An 18,388-nucleotide genomic window follows, 5' to 3' on the forward strand; every position below is an offset into this window, starting at 1 on the left:
ATAACATAAATAGAGTTTATTACCGAAATGGTCCCTTGACTATTGCGAAATTACCAATTTGGTCTTCGACAATTTTTCGTACGCAATTAAGTCCCTCGAGTTTGAAAATTTTAACCAATTTGGTCCTCCGTTTAGTTTTCCGTTAAAATCGGGACCAAATTGGTAATTTTGCTATAGTCAAGGGACCAAATTGGTAATTTTACTATAGTCATGGGACCATTTCAATGAAAAATTAATTACCAATTTGGTCCCTTAACTATAGAAAAATTACCAAATTGGTCCCTTGACTATAGCAAAATTACTAATTTGGTCTCGATTTTAACGGCAAACTAAACGGAGGACCAAATTGGTTAAAATTTTCAAAGTCGATAGACTTAATTGGGTACGAAAAATTGTCGAGGACCAAATTGGTAATTTCGCAATAGTCGAGGGACCATTTCGATAATAAACTCACATAAATATTATACACTACTATGTTAATTAGGTGTATATAATCTGAATTGGGACATAGTTCGTCGGTGTTTATGATGGATCATGGTCTGCAATATAATATTTAAGCAAATCGATCATAGTCAAGAGCATGCAAATGGGTCACCAGAAGCATGCATTTCCTTAAATTATGAGCAAATAAGACCAGACCATACCACATAATTATTATAAAATCTCTAGATTGAGAAAATTGAAGTCCGTAAAGAGGCAGAAGTGGCCGCCGGAATTGAAAATAAGGCGGTGAGGATGAAGACAAGTAAAGAGACGAAGAGGGCAAAACAACGAGACTCCATGACTTAGAAATTTTTTGGCTGTCTATATCTTCTTATGATTTTTTTGATATTTTAAACCATACTTAAGTGAATGTGAAAGGAACAAATTAAAGAAAGTCAATAATTCATTTAAAGTAATTATTTAAGGATCGGAGGATTATATTTCTAATTTAAGACTGTATTCCGTGCATTATTTCCGATTTTCATTAATTATGTTTACGTTTTCTACACAAATTACTCCTTTAATATTTATTATTTGACTAGTGTTTTATCCTGAAAAAATTATATTATCATGAATTTAAATTAAAATAAAATAAATAAAATAAAATGTACAATATAACAAAAAATATAGTTATACTATATAATAATAATAATTTTCTTAAAAAAAAAATGTTGTGAAAATGGGCTTGTGGGCTCCAATGCGGGTTCCCTATTGGGCTTTGTGAAATTAAAAAAGAAAATGACTTCAAGGCTAAAGCAGCCCGCCATAAAAAAATGTTTATGAATTCGAGTCCACAACTCTCTTTTTAACAGTTAACTAACACCGCCCATCAACGCCACTCATCCGGTGGTTCCGGTTTCCCGGCGACGGGAAATGATAATAACAAACGGAAAAGAAGTTTCCTGGCTGACTTTGTGTAGATGACAAAGCGGTACAAAATCAATGGATTGTTTTGGCGGGCAGTACTCTTTGATCTTCACTTGCATGAATATAATATGCCGTAGTAGTATGATTTCCGGCAATTTCGCGCGAAACTGCAAGGCGGTTTCCTTCACAATTACACTTTTGGGTTGCTTCATTATATCTTGCAGATGGGTATTTGCAGTTGCTCTCTTGCTTACACCACCTGCAATTCTTGCTTCATCTTCTCTAAGGTACTACCCACACTATTTATGTTTCTTGTTACTGCTTCACTTTTCTTTTGGTAATTTAGTTTACATGTTGTAAAAAAGAAATAGTTATGTGCAAAGTTGTATACTTTTTTTTTTTTTAATAACTAGGAAAATAGTAGCTGGTAAATTCTGACTTGTGACGAAATACAAAGAGATAAATCAGTCTAGGTTATCTGTGTAGCTGACAGGTTCAAACTAATAAGGTTTAAAAGATCACAAAGAGATAAATCAGTTTAAATTGTTCATAGTTAAACGGCTCAAATCAAGAAAGCCAATAGGCCACTCTGGTGGTGTTGAACTTGTAACTTTGTTATTATCTAGTCAACAACTTGATCAACTTGACTGAGTTAATTAGTTAATTAGTTGTTCTAAGAAGGGATGAAGAACTTTGCCTTTCTGCTTTTATTGCGGTTGCAGACCTTTTTCTTTGATTTATCAGAGAATTTGGTTTTCAGGGGTAACAACTTATGTTGGAAATGCCTTAGCTTGCAGAAAAATGATTATAATCTAAGGGAGTATATTGGGGAGATGAAGAACATAAACATGGCCTAACTGATATTGAGTGTATATAGGGTTGGCAGTGGTGGAAATTCAATTTATAGGATTGTGCCTAGGTATTGAAGCCACTCTAAATCCTAGGTTAAACTAGAATTGATGAAACAACATAACAAGGTTGGAACAACCCTTTAAAGCACTGAATTTGCAACAGAAACCTCTTCTTTAACTGCTTACTTTTCAGCTCACTCTCATTTTTTTTGTGGTGGCCTTGCTTCTGAAATATTCGTTATATGAAACCAGAGGGCTTGTTGTGCGGCATGGGAATAAAAATTCTAATACTTGCATTTTTAATATGGGATGTGGCATATGCATCTGGCTTCAATGTGTCTGCTGATGGAACAGTGAGGGTTGGACTAAAGAGGCGAACTTTGGACCTTAACAGTTTAAAGGATGCGAGATTCTACAATAGTAATCAGTTGGATGGTAACATTAATTTGGGTTCTCCTAATGAACAATTTGTATATTTGAAAAACTATTTGGATGTGCAATACTATGGGGAGATTGGCATTGGCACACCCCCACAACGCTTCAGTGTTGTCTTCGATACTGGAAGTTCCAATCTTTGGGTCCCTTCTTCAAAATGCTTTTTTTCCGTGAGTTGTTTGAAATAGTGGAATTATAGTTTTCACAACATGGACCGTGGTATAAGCAATGTTTCTATGCAGATTTCGTGTCATCTACATTCTAGGTACAGATCAAGACTATCAAGAACATTCACCAAAATCGGTAGTAGTCTGCTTTTGCACTAATTTCAACTCTGTTGTGTTTATATGACAATTTTTTTTATGGTCCTGAACTATATAGATAGCTTAGTGAAATCATCCGTTCTAATGCTTATATGGGGTGTTTATGTAGGAAAATCTTGCAGAATTCCTTATGGCTCTGGGTCGTTATCTGGGTTCTTTAGCCAAGACCATGTCAGGATTGGAGATGCAGTTATTGAAGACCAGGTTGCGTCTTGGTTCCTTGAAACTATAAGTATTATTATGTTTTACGTAGTTAAATGGGAGCTATGAACTGTAAACCTGTCTACCAGGTTTTCACCGAGATGACATGGGAAGGACTTTTCTCATTCTTGCTTGCACGCTATGACGGGATACTAGGACTTGGATTTCAGGACAATGCTATAGGCGGAGTAACATCAGTCTGGTATGTTGCGTGCCTCATCTGTGACTTATTCCTCGAATCCTCGATATAATTGTTTTAATCTCTGGCATTACTTGTACAAACCGTATGTTTGTCCAATTCGGTGTTAATAGATAGAAACCTCTTTACTGAAATCTCGTTCTTTAGTAATAATATGCAATGGTTGCAGGTATAATATGCTGCTTCAGGAAACTGTTACCCAACCACTCTTCTCGTTCTGGTTGAATCCAAATCCGAAATCGAGCATTGGGGGCGAAATTCTCTTTGGAGGTCTCGATTGGACTCACTTCAAGGGGGAGCATACATACGCCCCTGTTGCCAGAAATGGTTACTGGCAGGTAAACATGGCTGCACACTAGATTCTACTTGGCTAGTTTTACTTCTTAGTTCTTAGTCCCACATGTTAATTGAATCGTACTTCGATTGAACTTTCCAGATTCAGGTGGGGGATATTCTTATTGGAAACAAGACAACAGGCGAGTTCTTTATACATCAGCATTGTACTATTTTATATATGTGTGTGTGTGTGTGTAAAAAACGAAGAATTGGTAGTGTTTTCGACATGTAATCATGCAAAATTCCATCGACTTCTGAGTGCAGAACCGAAAATTTCTTTCAGGTTTATGTAAGGATGGCTGTGCTGCCATCGTGGATACAGGGACATCGTTTCTTGCTGGTCCAACTGTATGCACATGATATAGATCACTGTTAAATCATCTTGTTAGGCTCTAGATTTTTATTATTATTCTTACCATATTAGCTCGTTTTCAGACGATTTTGGCTCAAATTAACCACGCCATTGGGGCAGATGGAATAGTGAGCTGGGAGTGTAAACACGTCGTCTCAAAGTATGGAGATTTGATATGGGAACTCATAATCTTAGGGGTAAGTTAAGCCTTGTTCCACATCCTACACTCGTAGTACTCGTTCTTCTTCTCGATCAAATCACTCAAAAAGAGTATCCTCTTTGTGTGTATATATATGTGTATCGATCTCCTTCACATCCTGCTTCTTCTCCCTGCAGTTCCAACCTGATTCGGTGTGTTACAGAATCGGGCTTTGCTTCTATAATCAGAGTGATGACGGTGTCAGGTTAGCTTCTTCTTTCTCCTCGCCCATGTTACCTCTCTTATCGAAATGAAATACAACACATGAATCAGATAAAAACTCTGCAGCCGAGGTCCTGAAATGGTACGCAAAAGCTTAAAGCTGGAGTCTTCGGGAGACGAGAGAGCTTTGTGTACGTTCTGTGAGATGACGGTTTTCTGGATCAAAGTCGAGCTCAGGAAACAGAAAACCAAAGACAAAATATTCAGTTATGTTGACGAGGTAGAGTTTCTGTTTCTGTCCCTGAACAGCACAACAGGTTTTGTTAATCATAGTTTTCAGCTAACATTAGCCGTCTAATAAGCACTAATATAATGCATCTTATGATCCTATTTGATCTGTACTGTGTTACAGCTTTGCGAGAAGCTTCCCAATCCAAGAGGAAAATCATTCATAAACTGCGACAATGTCTTTAAACTGCCACATATTTCAGTTACCATAGCCAACAAAACCTTCCCCCTCGCTCCACGTGAGGTAATCCTTTCCCCTTCTTCAATATGCCTTTCCGTGAACTATAAGTACTGAACCTTTAATTTCCCTCTGGGGTTTCGAAACAGTATGTCATCAGGATTCAAGAAAACCGAACCACTTTCTGTGTTAGTGCATTCGCGCCTTTGGATGTGCCCCGTCCTCAAGGCCCTCTCTGGTAATTACTCTTCGCTATTACCACAACTATTACCATGAAAAATGCACAGAATAGACAGCTTTGATGCTGTGTGAGATTTGGCTTTAATTTTCAGGGTTCTGGGAGGGGCATTCTTGAAAGCATATCACACTGTGTTCGACTTTGGGAAGATGCAAATCGGGTTTGCACAGACTGCATAGAACAGATGTTTGGCAATGGAGTTTTAATTTAATGGTTAAGATGTGCTTGTATAGGTGTATATACAGTTGCATTGTAACTGTATGACTTGTGGGAATAATTGTGCTTGTGAAAATTAAAAATAATCATGTATATAGGTTTTGCTCAGCATTTTGGCATCTGGAATAGTAAGACAATTGTGACTAATATGAATAAAGTTTCACAAATTAAATCTTCTAGTTTAGTGAAGAAGAGCATTATCAATGCTTGCATTAATGGTTGATGAATATATGTCCGATCGGCCTAATAATAAGCTTAATTGTTAGCATAACTGATTGAGAGATATGTTCTGTTCATAACTACTTTCTCAACATATTGAAGCACAAAAGGTCAGCATTGCTTCTATTGAGACTCGAACGCAACTGGATGTTACTTTACCACAAGATCATTGACTAGAATACAAGTCTTAATAATAATAATAATAGTAATAATAATAATAATAATTTAAAAAAAAAAAAAAGTGAACGGTTTATATGAAGTTAAAATATAAGTGGTTATGAGTTACACTCATATATATATGGATTGATGTATTCAAGTGGATTTGAAGATACATGCGTCAGCAAAGTGACGTAATCTTAGCAAGAACGGACTGCCGTGATTTCACCAGATCAGCCGCCGCTGCAAGAATATTCCGGCCGGGAAGAAAAGCCGAAGGTTTCGAAAATGGGATCGGCGGCGAGAACAAAGGGTTGCAGATTATTATGCGGTGTGTTGGCGGTGTTGCTGCTATTCATCAGCCGGATTCCCGTCCTCTCCGCGCTAGCGGTGACCGTAATCGACGTGGAATGCGTGTACGAGTACGTCCTCTACGATCACGACACCGTCTCCGGGAACTTCGTCGTCGTCGATCACGACATCTTCTGGAGCTTCGATCACCCCGGCATTGATTTCATCGTACGCTTTTGTCGCAAACCGTTACGTTGCATGCTTTACTTTTAATCAACCCCGAAAATTGATAGCTGATTGAGTGAAACATGATTCTTGTATCAGAAAATCATAACAGATTAGTTGAAATATCCCAAAAAGTGATAGCTGATTGAGTGAGGCATGATTCTTGTGACAAATTAGATGAAATATCCTGAAAAGTGATAACTGATTGAGTGAGGCATGATTCTTGTGTCAGATTAGATGAAATACCCCAAAAAGTGATGGCTGATTGAGTGAGGCATGATTTTTGTATCAGAAAATCGTGACAGATTAGATGAAATATTTCAAAAAATAATGACTGATTGAGTGAGGCATGATTTTTGTACCAGAAAAATCGTGACAAATTAGATGAAACGAGATTTTTGTATTAAAATATTAGGAGTTTGATGATTTTTAGTAATTATTATCTCTAATGTGTTTTGATTTGGGATTTGTAGGTGACAGGACAAGCAGGGAGTATTGTTCTAGAATTAAAGGGAACAGCTGGGGATAAATTTGAGTTTAAAGCTCCAAGAAGTGGGATGTACAAATTCTGCTTCAATAATCCTCATGCAACACCAGAAACAGTGTCTTTCTACATTCATGTTGGCCACATTCCCAATGAACATGACCTTGCCAAGCATGGTTAGTTTGTCCATTTCTTTACATTATCACCCACTCTAGATGAATGATATTAACTTCAAAATCCATATATGATTCTTTAATTTTGTTCAGAACATATTGACCCCATTAATGTAAAGATTGCTCAACTGAGGGAGGCCCTGGAATCAGTCACGGCGGAGCAGAATTATCTGAAGGCCCGCGACTCTCGCCATCGTCACAGTAAGATCAGATCAGATTCTTAATTGAAAGATGTGTTCTGTCTTAACACAGTCATGCAAACGCGTTATTAATGTTTAATGTTCCTATTTATGCAGCAAATGAGAGCACAAGGAAGCGTGTCATCTACTACACAATTGGAGAGTATATTCTGCTTGCAGTTGCCAGTGCATTGCAAGTCTTCTACATAAGAAAACTGTTCAGCAAATCAGTTGGATACAACCGAGTTTGATCAAACCTTCCCAATCCACTTTCTTTCGCTTCTTGAGAAGTCGAGAATCAAAATAATGCTTTATACAAAAGCTGGTTTACTCAGTGCACACATTGTGTACTGGCTAGTTTTAGTAAATTTTGCCCAAAGAAATTGTATTTTTTTTCTCTTTTAAACAAAACCACTAGTGTAATTGGTGGTGGGTTAGGCAGACTCCTACCTATATTTATTAGGTAAAGAGAAACAGGTTACAAACAGCGATATTAGGGATGAGTGTAATAGTCAAGTATAGAAATTATGTAACTAGCTTTTATCCAAAAGTTGGTGAAATTTTGAAGCGAATAATAATGATTTTGGTTTGATGAATGTGTTCATGATAACATTTGCTTACTCTTAAAAGGCAAAATCTATCGCCCTCAAGTTCACATCTCGATCTGACAAAATTATTAAAAGGTAAATTATTATGACTCAATGGTCTCTTAAATGAAAAGATTAGTGACTGGTGTTCACCCGGTGCTTATTAACAACCTTGTTTTTAACATTCTTCGTCCAACATTCAATAGTTATTCTATGAACCCGGGTCCATTTTGCAAGGTGAATAATGTCCATTTACATACTGAATGACTGAATGTTCACAAGTTGAATTGTGAACATTTAGTATATAAATCATGAACATTCAATTGTAAACATTCAACATATGAATTGTGAACATTTAGTATATAAATTGTATATATAATAATTTACCTCCAACAACTCATTGGGCCAACAACAATACGGGCTTGGAAGCTGATTTCAATGGGCCCAAAAGTTAGTGGGCTGGACCCACGTAATCTGGGGCACGTGATGCGCATCTACACCTAGAAATTTTGTCGGGATCTATGAGGGGAGACTTTGACTTTGTATGACACGTCATCCAAATCCGACGAAATTATTACCATGAATTTTAGGGAAAAATAAATTTTTTATTGCGATAATATTATTCTGACTACTTGGCCTGTGGGCCTGTGTCGAGTGGCCACGCAATAGGTGCTAAAGCACCGTTTGGATAAGCCATACCAGTAGACAGTACTACAGTAGTACCATTTGGACTTGAAATTCCAAAAATACCCCCATGATACTCATCGGATATTTTGGCTTACATTTCAATTCATAAAAAAAAAACTTGTACACTTTATATAAAAGTTTTCTTCACCTAACCCAAAATAATAATAAAAAAAAATATGTAAATAAATTATTCTCTAAAAGAATTTATGGCGGGGGAGAATATGAGGGAGGTTCTCCTATTGTTAAGACTCTAGGAGCCCATAGTGTAATATAATTCTATATCTCTAGTTACTGTATATAGTCTTCTTCTTGTAATGTGTGTTTGATTGAATACAATTAAACAATTTTCATCCTACTTACTATATTATAGTTTTTTTTTAATTGAGTTTTCCATTAAGTTTGAGTATCTATCCTTAAATTATTGGGGATTGAATCCATGTTAACTTTGCAATAAATTATAAAATAATTTTTAAATTTAAATTATCTCACCAATTAGATTAACAATTAATTAAAAAAAAAAGCTAATTTAAAGCAATTTAATAGGAATTGTTTATCCAATTTAAAAAGATATTTTTAAAAAATTATTTAGATAAAATATTATCCATTATTTTAACATGTGATGAGTGTCACAAATCTTTACATCCATCAAGTATTTGTGTATTGACAATTAATTAAAAGGCTAATTTTAAGCCATTTAATGAAGATATTTTGCAACTCTTACAAATGTACAATGAAACTTGAATAAAGTTGATTCACAATTATCACCGGAAAAGGGCATTTCTGGGAGTGAAAGTTCCTGCGATTGTTATAACTATCTTTGTAGAAAAGTGCAATAAGGCAAAAAGCTCTCCTTCCTCCAGTGTGTTCCGGTCTTTCTTCTACGCTGCAAAAACATAGACAGAGACATAGACATATACGGTGCGTGATTCGATCGATCAATCGAGGATGTTAGCTGTGTTCAACAAGGCGGTGGCGAAGAGCCCAGATGCTCTTAACATCCCCAACAATGAATCTGCGGTCTGCGCTCTAAAAGATGGATTTTTGGCCAAGAAATTCGCCTCCACCCACTCCGGCGCCGTCACTATCAATCTCGGCGATTCCGGCTTCTTGAACTATACTTCTGTTCGTCAAAATCCGCTTCTTCCCAGGTCCATAAATTTCTCCATTACCTTTTTCCTCAAAGTTTCATTCTTGATCTGATTGTTTTGATATATTAGGATTATTAGCATGTTTTTTGATGATTTCTGGAGATTCTGATTTTGAGGCTTTGTGGATCTTGAATCTGGATTTGCTGAGAGTTGTTAGGTTTGGATGACATAAACAATGGTTGTTTGTTCTCCCTGTTAGGTTGTTCTCGGTTGTGGATGATATATTCTGCTTGTTTCAAGGCCACATTGAGAACGTGGCGCATCTGAAACAGCAATATGGGCTGAACAAGACTGCAAATGAGGTGATCATTGTCATTGAGGCATACAGGACATTGAGGGACAGGGGTCCTTACCCTGCTGATCAAGTTGTGAGAGATCTTCATGGAAAGTTTTCCTTCATCGTCTATGACAACACATCAAAAGCTACCTTCATTGCTGCTGTGAGCTTTTCGCCTGTCCTTTTGTCTTTTGTTACATTCTTATTGCAGCAAATATTGTGCTGATTAAGCTCTTTGAACTGCGCTGATCATGATGTTTCCTTTTGCAGGATGCCGATGGAAGCGTGCCCTTCTTCTGGGGTACTGATTCTGAAGGCCATCTTGTTCTCTCTGATGAGGCTGACATTGTGAAGCAAGGGTGTGGGAAGTCTTTTGCACCATTTCCCAAGGGTATTTCTTACACACTATGCATTCAACCCATTCTAATTGGGCCAGCTACATAGTTTCTATACTAATTATAGCACTAAATCATGTGGGAGCCCTTAAGCTATACTGTGACCTATACATTTCTAAACATGGTTTTCATTTAAACTGGCTGGCCTATACATTTAAGCTGACAAAGTGATTGAATGTTGGAGTTTGTTCTTTCTTTCCTTCCCCATGGTAGTTTCTATTCTTTAGAATAGATTAATAGAGTACTCAAGTGTCTTTTACTGTTTTTGTTTTGCTCAGGATGCTTTTTCACCACTTCTGGAGGCCTAAGGAGTTATGAACACCCTCTAAATGAGTTGAAGCCAGTGCCAAGGGTGGATAGCTCTGGTGACATGTGTGGTGCGACCTTCAAAGTGGATGCAGAGTCTAAGAAAGAGGGAACTGGCATGCCTAGAGTTGGAAGTGCGGCTAACTGGTCTGATAACTACTAAGCTGGCCAAATTTCATTCACACAAAGGCTTGCACCTTGGTTTCCCTTTTGTTGTCCCATTTCGAACTTTTGTAAACCCGCAGTGAATTTTATGGTAGTAGGAATTGTTAGACTATGGCAAGATGTTTCGTGTGGCTATTGATGAATGTTTCATGGTGAATACATTCAAATAAGCTACACCAGTTAAAGGCCATTTCTGATGTTTAAGAAATATGTCGAAAATAAGAGTGAAATGTGTGCTGCTGATATATTACACATTTCCTTTGACAAACAAGGCTTACTGTTTGATGTAAATCTAGAGTTCATAGAGTGAAGACACTTGTTTACATGCAGTTACTTTATGCCATGATCCTGTTTGAGATCATTTAATCTAAGCATCAGAGTAAAAATTTACCAGTTTTGTTGTGCTATAGTAGTAGTAGGTATGACCGACAGGATTGATATAGATAATCAGAATATGAGAAGAAATTGATTGGCAGGAGCTCAGTTGTTGCAGCAAGAAGGAAGCCACAGCTAGTTTTCAATCCTTGACATCCGCAATTCCACCTGGAGTTATCTGAAAAACGTGGTTTTCTGTCAAGGAAACTTACTAATAGTCTGCTCTATGGATACTGAGTATAATTTACTTCACCGTTGAACTGATTTGTGGCATCAATTTGGTGTGATGGACTTAACTTAATTATGATACCCTTGTAAGAAAATTCAGAAGAAAACATTTAACAGTGAAAGGATATTGCTTCATTCTCAGGAAGATTTGGTGCATCAAACACCTTGCATACGCGCTGTTCTCCTTTTCCCTTCCTGAACATTAGCCTTATTGTTGCAGCATGAGCAAGTACATGCCCTCCTGCTGGCTTCTTTGGATCTGATATGAAGACACCACCTCCTGGATCAGCAATTACTGCACTCACAAATTAAATTGCATGTTTTAGCAATATCTGTTAGTAGCATAAAAAATAAGGCTATATCCTGATGAAAACATAAACTGTGACAAACAAACACATATACATGTATAAATTAATCAGTTTCAGACTTTCAGCAGGGAACAATCCCCCTCAAAAAGGATTTAAGGAAGCATCAGTTACTCAATTGGCATGCTCAAAATTTGCTTCAGACTAAATGGCTTACCTTGGTTGGTCATATAAACAGCAACATTAAATTCCTCAGCAATTTTTGTCAATCTGGAGAGCATCTGAGCCAACTTTTGCTGGAAACAAAACATATCCAAACAGGCATCATACTCTGAAAGAATACAACATATAAAGATGCTACTGAATCATCCTTAAGTTATATCTTTAGTACCTGGCGTTCTGCAAGTTCTCCTCTTCCTGTGAAATCCACTCGAAACAATGCAATTACCGAATCAACAATCTGCATTTTCATTTGAAACATATGAGCCAGCTATTACCAGTAATTACCTACATTAATGAAAAATTGAAAATTTTGACATCACCAGAAGCCTGAATGGTTCTTCAGCCATTTTTGCTGCCAGACCAAGGAGTAGGTTGTATTGGTGCTCATATGTGTATGCACGAGCATAAATGATCTTGATGTATCATGGGAAATAAGATTGAATAACAAGAAAAGAATTCAGTATTGAAACCAATTTAGTTGGTGCAGAAGTAGATGAAGTTGTCAAACACGATTAGACAATAAAATAAACAGAATAATTTGCTTTACATTGTCAAGAACAGCTCCGGCATCCATGCCAAATCTTTCAGCAATTGGCAGAATACGATCAGGTCGGCTACAAGTGCATATAGTTGAGGAAGGAGAAAATACTAAATGTACCATCTTAACTTTAATACCAAAAGAGACAAGTACAGAAACAATCAACTAGGATACAAAGTTCCCTCTGTGTCTATATAAGCAACCTTTCCATTTCCTCCTTTCATGCTAGTAGGGAGCTGTAGCAGGATAAGAAAATGAATGAATTCACCCAGGATCAAAATCTTACTATTGGGACTAAGATATAGAATTTCATGTGGAGAAGAAGCAAACCTGAGTAGAAACACACAGAGTATGAGCAAGTTGTGTCTTCCCAGATCTGAACAAAATGTCCATTGAGCAAGGGGTTAGTTTATTAGCACAGCTTTAGTGAAATTTCCAAGTTTAGGGTCAATAATCACCTGAATTCCCCGAAAGCTTCAGTAATTGCAGAAGTTTCTATCCCTCCTTAACAAATTCAAAAGGTAGAAGACCCTCAAAAAAGTGATCAAGTGATTTGTAATACTGTGGTAAAACATTTGGAACAAAATCAGATAGAATTTATGAAAGTTTTACCTCCTAAGAGTTCATCAAGAGCCTGGCTTCCAGTTGTAACATGAACTACTGACTTTCTCTGCAATAATACAGAGTTTTTTTAATGTCAATGCAGAACTAAGCATTACAGTTCCTATTTGAGAAGTCTTATTTGCAAGCTCTAATCAAGCAACCCTATTTCATGTAATATTGCTAGGCCACTGAATTTAGGTTTAAAAGGAAATACAGGGCTTACTTTAAGTAGAGCATCACTCCCTGTGATGTAACCAAAGTTCTGGAAAGAATAGCAAAAGAGAGAATTGAGTACGTGCAGAAAATGGAATATGAAAGCATGATGCGGAATTTGACAATTTTGGCAATCAGGAAATGATATCCTAACCACTATCTTCTCTGCAGCTTCACAGATCTTATCAACTTTTGCCTCAGATAATCCTTTGATTCCTGTCAAGTTCTGGAAATAACAACAGAGTTCTAGTTTTAAAATCAAATAATGGACAGTGACAAGTTTCAGAAGAGGAAACAGCACTTTCACCTTTTTGGTGTGCATCATCAATCCGTTGCAGGTATAGATACCTGCATCCTGAAGCTTCTTCACATCCCCAGCATTAATTCCATGGGATGTCACTGTTTAAAAGGTCAATAAACAATTAATGAACTGAATCGCATAACAAATTCAATAAAGTAAAATTCCAACATTTAGCACAAGGTAGTGAAGCTTCAAATTGCACAAGACTTCACATAGAGTGACATAGAATGAGCTTGAAAACAAACAGAGCACAACAGTTGATATTCAGCAGATATATAGAAACTTCACATTTTATATCAGAAAAACAATGCCAGGGAATTTGCTTTTCGATTTAAACTGCAATATGACAGTTACCGTTCAACCACATCTCTTCGACATTAGGTATGATAACATGAATCACAAACGAAGATAGTTCAGTAGTTTATTGTGAGAAATTAGAATGCAAATTCAAAAATCAATAGAATTTTAAGTTTGAACAAAAATTAAATAAAAGGCGATAGAATATCTGTACAGCTAAAGAAACAGTAGGATCTGAAAAATTACTCAATTATCTGCTTGAAAATGAAAATAATACAGAAATTTGAACTCGTTTCCAGTCTATCAATAGTGAAATAGTATACTAACAGATTATTGTGTACAGAATGAATGAAATCATGTACTTCACTAATTTCAGTAGCCAAAGTGCATTACAGAAGTGAACTGAGTTTTTAAAATTTTTGCAAGTCATAACTCATGTCAGTTCCTCCAAAACAAAAAGCCAAAAAACAAACAAGACTAGAGAGAGAAGCTTGATCACATATTTAACTTATCGGCATTCAACAGGATCATCCGTGATGTAACTCGAAAAAAACCAAGCAGTAGAAAATTATTAACTAACGGAAACTGATCAAAATTTTGAACAGGAACTCCGTGAACAAAACCAGAGCAATCCTACTCCACAAAATCGAGCAGAAGAGAAGGAAACATAAGTTACATTTATCAATAGCTTCGAACAAGTCTTCTTCATCGTCGATCTCTTCTCGCTCCACAATCTGGAGCTGCTCTTCAGGTCTGAAAACCATAAAAACCAGACCAAAAATAAAACCGGAAATCGTCAGTTCACCTTCACATGAATTGTGAAATGCAAGAGATATTGAAGTTGCAGAATGTAATTTAGGATTCAAATATTACTTGAACGCTAGCATTTTCGATTATCTCGCGTTTAGAGAGAGAGAGAGGACTGAAATTTGAACTTTTTGGAGAGTGAAGTTGTTGCTGTCAAAATGGCGCGGCCTTTAGGATTGTTGGTGAGATTATGAAAGTGTGAAGATGATTTTGCATTTGGGCGTTCTTATATGATGCTATTGGCGCCTTGGCGGTTACTTGAGATTTGATCGCCTGCTGTTGCGGTCCTTGCGGAGGCAAGGAGTTATTTGAAAATTGAAATCGTACACTTAACAAAAAAAAAAATTAATGAACATATTTATATTTCAGCCCCCAAAGTTTGGAAAAATTAGACAAGAGTAAATAGTCGGTTCGTTTTTTTTTTTTTTTTTCCTTCCTTTTAATACATTTAGCATTCAGTATACTCGGGCCATCACTTCGACTCTTACTATGGAAAACTACCGGTGAAGGTCTAGCCTAAAGTGCGTGCATATATATACCAGAGTTGATCATCTGATCATAAAATTGTATTAGCATTTCATTTATGAACATTTATTTTTTGTTTGTATAAAAAATTAATATGAGAATGACATTAAACTACGAAATCAAGGCTCAAAAGCTCTAAAATACAAGGAGTAGCAAGCCACTTACTAAAATCAACCATAAAAACAGTTTCTCTACTTAAAACATGAACAATACAGTCAAAGGCCTCGTGGTCAAACGGCATAGCTGTGGCCCTCCTAAGTGAGAGGTCATATGTTCCAGTGAGTATCTCACAATTATTCTATATCACAATTGTTATACCACTTATGTGTCTATAACAGGTACAAAATGTGTTAACTACATTTATAGAATATGAATGATATTTTTGGATCAAGATCCACAATGCAAAATAGATCATGGTCCATGATATAATTTGCCTTCATATATCAATAACTCTCATTAAACATAACAATTTGATGGTCAATTAAACTGGGTATATCTGTAACAATATAGCCTATCAATTGTCTTCTTTGTAAAATTCATCCATGGTCCAGGACTAGAAACCCAATAAGCCTAGGCCTAATTCAATTCTGCTTCTGGACCCTGTTGTAATTCTCTCTCGTGAATTGTTTGTGCTTCTTTGATTCTTCCCAATAATCGATCACTGATATACATGATTTATTTTTAATGTATTACATTTTTTATTGGTAGTATATTACTTAAAAAATAATTTTTTTTTACATAAAAATGAACTATCAACATACTAAAAATGAACATTTATTAATGGTTTACCTTGCAATGTGAATTTTGGTTCACCGAATAATTTGTCACTTTTTCTTAGCATTTGCTATAATTTTATATTTATAAGATGCACATTACATGATAAAAAAATGTCTTTAACTATAGAGAAAACAACCCGCATAATTGGTCAGATAGTTAACATAATAATTACAAAGTTTTAAAATTTTTTCAATTTAAGCCGGTAATCTAATTATGACAATCTAAATTAGTTTATTTTCTTATGCGGTGCACTTGGAGTAAATGTGAGAAAAATGATTTACCAAATCCGGCAATTGGATATGAATGCGTAATGCGTTAAAGATTGATTGGATGGGCATAAAGGATGGAACTTTAATTTACGTTATGAAAAACAGCAAATTGTAAACGTTAACACGTATTAGGTGGATCCGCTAATAAGGGATCGGAATATATAGTCCATAGAACATTGCATCAATTCATTGCATGCATTTGAGAAGTGTTGATTAATTATTGGCCTAATCATAATACTAATCTAAACAAAAGTATCTTCCTAATGACGGACAAACTGCATATATATATCCGAGAATTGAACAATCCATGGAATGTGTTCCTGGGAATGATCGAGATTAACACTATGGAAATATAATTGATTGTTCGTTTCTTTTGTATACAAAAAGTTAAAAAGTATATACTCCGTATTAAATATATATGGGCACCTTAAATAGATGATATTAAAAAAAAAAAGATTATAAATAATTTAGGAACTATACATTACGAAATGTGTAGATGGGTCGAGGGGATAGTATAAAAATGGGTAGGTAATGATGATTTGATTACTAGCAAGCCTTAGCACATTATTATAGGGTTATATTACAGACAATCAAGTTCGGAAGCCTTTTGCTAAGGTCGAGAAGTATATTAAAGTTTGTGCGCCAAAATTCCCCTCTAAGGTGTTGGAGCCCGGCCAGTTTTTATAGTGTTGCAAGAAAGAACACATATTGGGATTAATCTCGTTGACGCAGCTGATGTGGTATTCGAACAATGGCCAGTCAAGTTGGTCATGACATGTGTTAGCTCAGCTCTGATGTGACTTGGGCTAAAGAGAGGATTGAATAGACGTTCTGGAAACCATGGCCTTGAACACGCAAGTTGGCATGCGCTTAGATAAAGGCGAATAAGGTTAACACAATAGTATACGCACACCGTATATATATCTAATTAATCACAATCACCCACCATAAAATTCAATTCGTCCCATGTTTTCAACTTTGATCCTCACTAAGGAATTTTGTCACTCCTTTTAGTTGATGTTAACCGCATTACTCAACTTAAATCTTTAAGTTGGCGTAGTCTTTTTCCTCCGTCGTATTCAAAAAAATTATGTTAAAAGAGGCTAAGGTAGAATCAAAGTAGGGGAGAATTTGAAGGAATTATGATTAATGTTTGGTGGTGCACCAACACAATTCCTCCAAATGATTGTCTCTATCCGATCACATACATTATATGTATGTGTGTGTAGACACCAGCTGGCACCCTTGCAATGTTATGTGCTCAATTGGTATTCAACAAATGGCGATCCTGGAATCTGCAAATGCAATTCACAGTGAATAAAGAAGAAGATGCTATCTAACTAATGAAGAATGTTTAATAATTAAATTATGATCACACTATTATAATTTTGGGGGGAATTGAAGATGCTCTTCCCAATTCTTCTTTTGGCCCAGCCCTTCTTGCTATGCAACACCTATCAACTACCCATGCAAAACAATTGGTCCCCTCTTTATGCCCTGCCCTACTTTGTCCAAAAGATCGAATTTCACATCCAACACTTTTGATGAATGATTTTATAATTAAATATACACAAAATATATCACTTTTTAATCAATTAATATTTTGAATTATATATATATTTCTTTTCTAAATACTTTATATATGATCCTTTAAAAAGAAAAGAAAAAGATTGAACTGAACACCATCAAAAATAAGTAAAAGTTAAACCATAAAATGAAATAACTCCAATTAAGTTAACTTGGTAACCACAAAGTTTCAAGTTTGACTTCTCATAGAAGCCGTTTATTGGTCGTCTTGGTTTGAATCACAAGAAATCGTCTATTGGTCTCCCTAACCTGATTTACCTAGGTGGGCTTCACCCATAACGCATCTTCGCTTAGCGAGTGCCCGTTTTCCCATAAGTCAAAACTAAGTTAGAAAAGCACTAATTCCATATTAGAGACTACACACACACAATAACAAAAAGTTTAATGCACAAAGGCTATTCAATTTAATTTATATCGAACTTTAATTTAGATCAAGGACAATATATATGAGATTCCGAATGACATTAACATATTTACTCCATAATAAACATTTGCATCATAATTTATAACATTTAATTTAATCATTTAAAATCTACACACAGGTCCGGAATGAAATACTTTAGATAAGTTCTTAAGTAGTGGGATGGATTACAAAAATCAACTCGAAATATAGTATGGATCCAACCTAGCAAGGAGTGTTTGTCAAGTTCTATTACATGAATACTAGTGGACACCTCACATCTTGGTAGTGGGAGACGTGCACCTTAATTGTAAAGTAATA

The 18,388-nt window shown here is 36.0% G+C and overlaps 4 protein-coding genes across 5 annotated transcripts; 3 read left to right on the forward strand and 1 right to left on the reverse strand.

Moving 5' to 3' along the window:
• The first annotated feature begins 1,280 nt into the window (after positions 1-1,280).
• On the forward strand, positions 1,281-5,503 carry LOC116001531 (aspartic proteinase-like). Of its 2 annotated transcripts, XM_031241410.1 has the most exons (14): positions 1,281-1,637; positions 2,454-2,806; positions 2,879-2,939; positions 3,069-3,163; positions 3,250-3,362; positions 3,529-3,697; positions 3,796-3,835; positions 3,979-4,043; positions 4,131-4,244; positions 4,384-4,451; positions 4,535-4,688; positions 4,821-4,940; positions 5,024-5,112; positions 5,207-5,503. In XM_031241410.1, exons 2-14 carry the CDS (start codon positions 2,471-2,473, stop codon positions 5,289-5,291), a joined length of 1,509 nt encoding a protein of 502 aa, XP_031097270.1. In that variant the 5' UTR covers positions 1,281-1,637; positions 2,454-2,470; the 3' UTR covers positions 5,292-5,503. The 2 variants fall into 2 exon arrangements, with proteins under 2 accessions (XP_031097270.1, XP_031097271.1); XM_031241411.1 differs by lacking the exon at positions 2,454-2,806 and having other exon boundaries at positions 1,283-1,637.
• A 488-nt stretch (positions 5,504-5,991) lies between these two features.
• LOC116001463 (transmembrane emp24 domain-containing protein p24beta3-like) lies at positions 5,992-7,306 on the forward strand. The gene is made up of 4 exons (XM_031241335.1): positions 5,992-6,222; positions 6,693-6,879; positions 6,970-7,077; positions 7,173-7,306. Exons 1-4 carry the CDS (start codon positions 5,992-5,994, stop codon positions 7,304-7,306), a joined length of 660 nt encoding a protein of 219 aa, XP_031097195.1.
• A 1,836-nt stretch (positions 7,307-9,142) lies between these two features.
• On the forward strand, positions 9,143-10,949 carry LOC116000818 (stem-specific protein TSJT1-like). Its single transcript, XM_031240658.1, has 4 exons — positions 9,143-9,477; positions 9,677-9,917; positions 10,025-10,145; positions 10,428-10,949. Exons 1-4 carry the CDS (start codon positions 9,275-9,277, stop codon positions 10,616-10,618), a joined length of 756 nt encoding a protein of 251 aa, XP_031096518.1. The 5' UTR covers positions 9,143-9,274; the 3' UTR covers positions 10,619-10,949.
• Positions 10,950-11,061: 112 nt separating this feature from the next.
• LOC116000817 (meiotic recombination protein DMC1 homolog) lies at positions 11,062-14,466 on the reverse strand. The gene is made up of 14 exons (XM_031240657.1): positions 14,379-14,466; positions 13,412-13,503; positions 13,259-13,330; positions 13,115-13,153; positions 12,901-12,958; positions 12,747-12,792; positions 12,619-12,664; positions 12,463-12,524; positions 12,298-12,364; positions 12,071-12,163; positions 11,920-11,988; positions 11,746-11,824; positions 11,339-11,518; positions 11,062-11,202 (listed from the first exon to the last, which is right to left on the reverse strand). The coding sequence occupies exons 1-14, from the start codon at positions 14,464-14,466 to the stop codon at positions 11,138-11,140; spliced, it is 1,056 nt and encodes a 351-aa protein (XP_031096517.1). The 3' UTR covers positions 11,062-11,137.
• Positions 14,467-18,388: the final 3,922 nt, after the last annotated feature.

This window comes from Ipomoea triloba, chromosome 13 (assembly GCF_003576645.1).
Source record: "Ipomoea triloba cultivar NCNSP0323 chromosome 13, ASM357664v1".
In the NCBI taxonomy this organism is placed as follows: Eukaryota; Viridiplantae; Streptophyta; class Magnoliopsida; order Solanales; family Convolvulaceae; genus Ipomoea; species Ipomoea triloba.

Coding starts and splice junctions, on each gene's coding strand:
- LOC116001531 (XM_031241410.1), top strand. CDS start 2,471: ATGGGAATAAAAATTCTAATACTTGCATTTTTAATATGGGATGTGGCA. Junction 2,807..2,878: donor CTTCAAAATGCTTTTTTTCC/GTGAGTTGTTTG, acceptor GTTTCTATGCAG/ATTTCGTGTCATCTACATTC. Junction 4,245..4,383: donor GGGAACTCATAATCTTAGGG/GTAAGTTAAGCC, acceptor TTCTCCCTGCAG/TTCCAACCTGATTCGGTGTG.
- LOC116001463 (XM_031241335.1), top strand. CDS start 5,992: ATGGGATCGGCGGCGAGAACAAAGGGTTGCAGATTATTATGCGGTGTG. Junction 6,880..6,969: donor ACATGACCTTGCCAAGCATG/GTTAGTTTGTCC, acceptor AATTTTGTTCAG/AACATATTGACCCCATTAAT. Junction 7,078..7,172: donor CGACTCTCGCCATCGTCACA/GTAAGATCAGAT, acceptor CTATTTATGCAG/CAAATGAGAGCACAAGGAAG.
- LOC116000818 (XM_031240658.1), top strand. CDS start 9,275: ATGTTAGCTGTGTTCAACAAGGCGGTGGCGAAGAGCCCAGATGCTCTT. Junction 9,918..10,024: donor AAGCTACCTTCATTGCTGCT/GTGAGCTTTTCG, acceptor TTCCTTTTGCAG/GATGCCGATGGAAGCGTGCC. Junction 10,146..10,427: donor TTTTGCACCATTTCCCAAGG/GTATTTCTTACA, acceptor TGTTTTGCTCAG/GATGCTTTTTCACCACTTCT.
- LOC116000817 (XM_031240657.1), bottom strand. CDS start 14,466: ATGGTTTTCAGACCTGAAGAGCAGCTCCAGATTGTGGAGCGAGAAGAG. Junction 11,989..12,070: donor AAGAACCATTCAGGCTTCTG/GTGATGTCAAAA, acceptor ATGAAAATGCAG/ATTGTTGATTCGGTAATTGC. Junction 11,519..11,745: donor TGTTTATATGACCAACCAAG/GTAAGCCATTTA, acceptor TTGTGAGTGCAG/TAATTGCTGATCCAGGAGGT.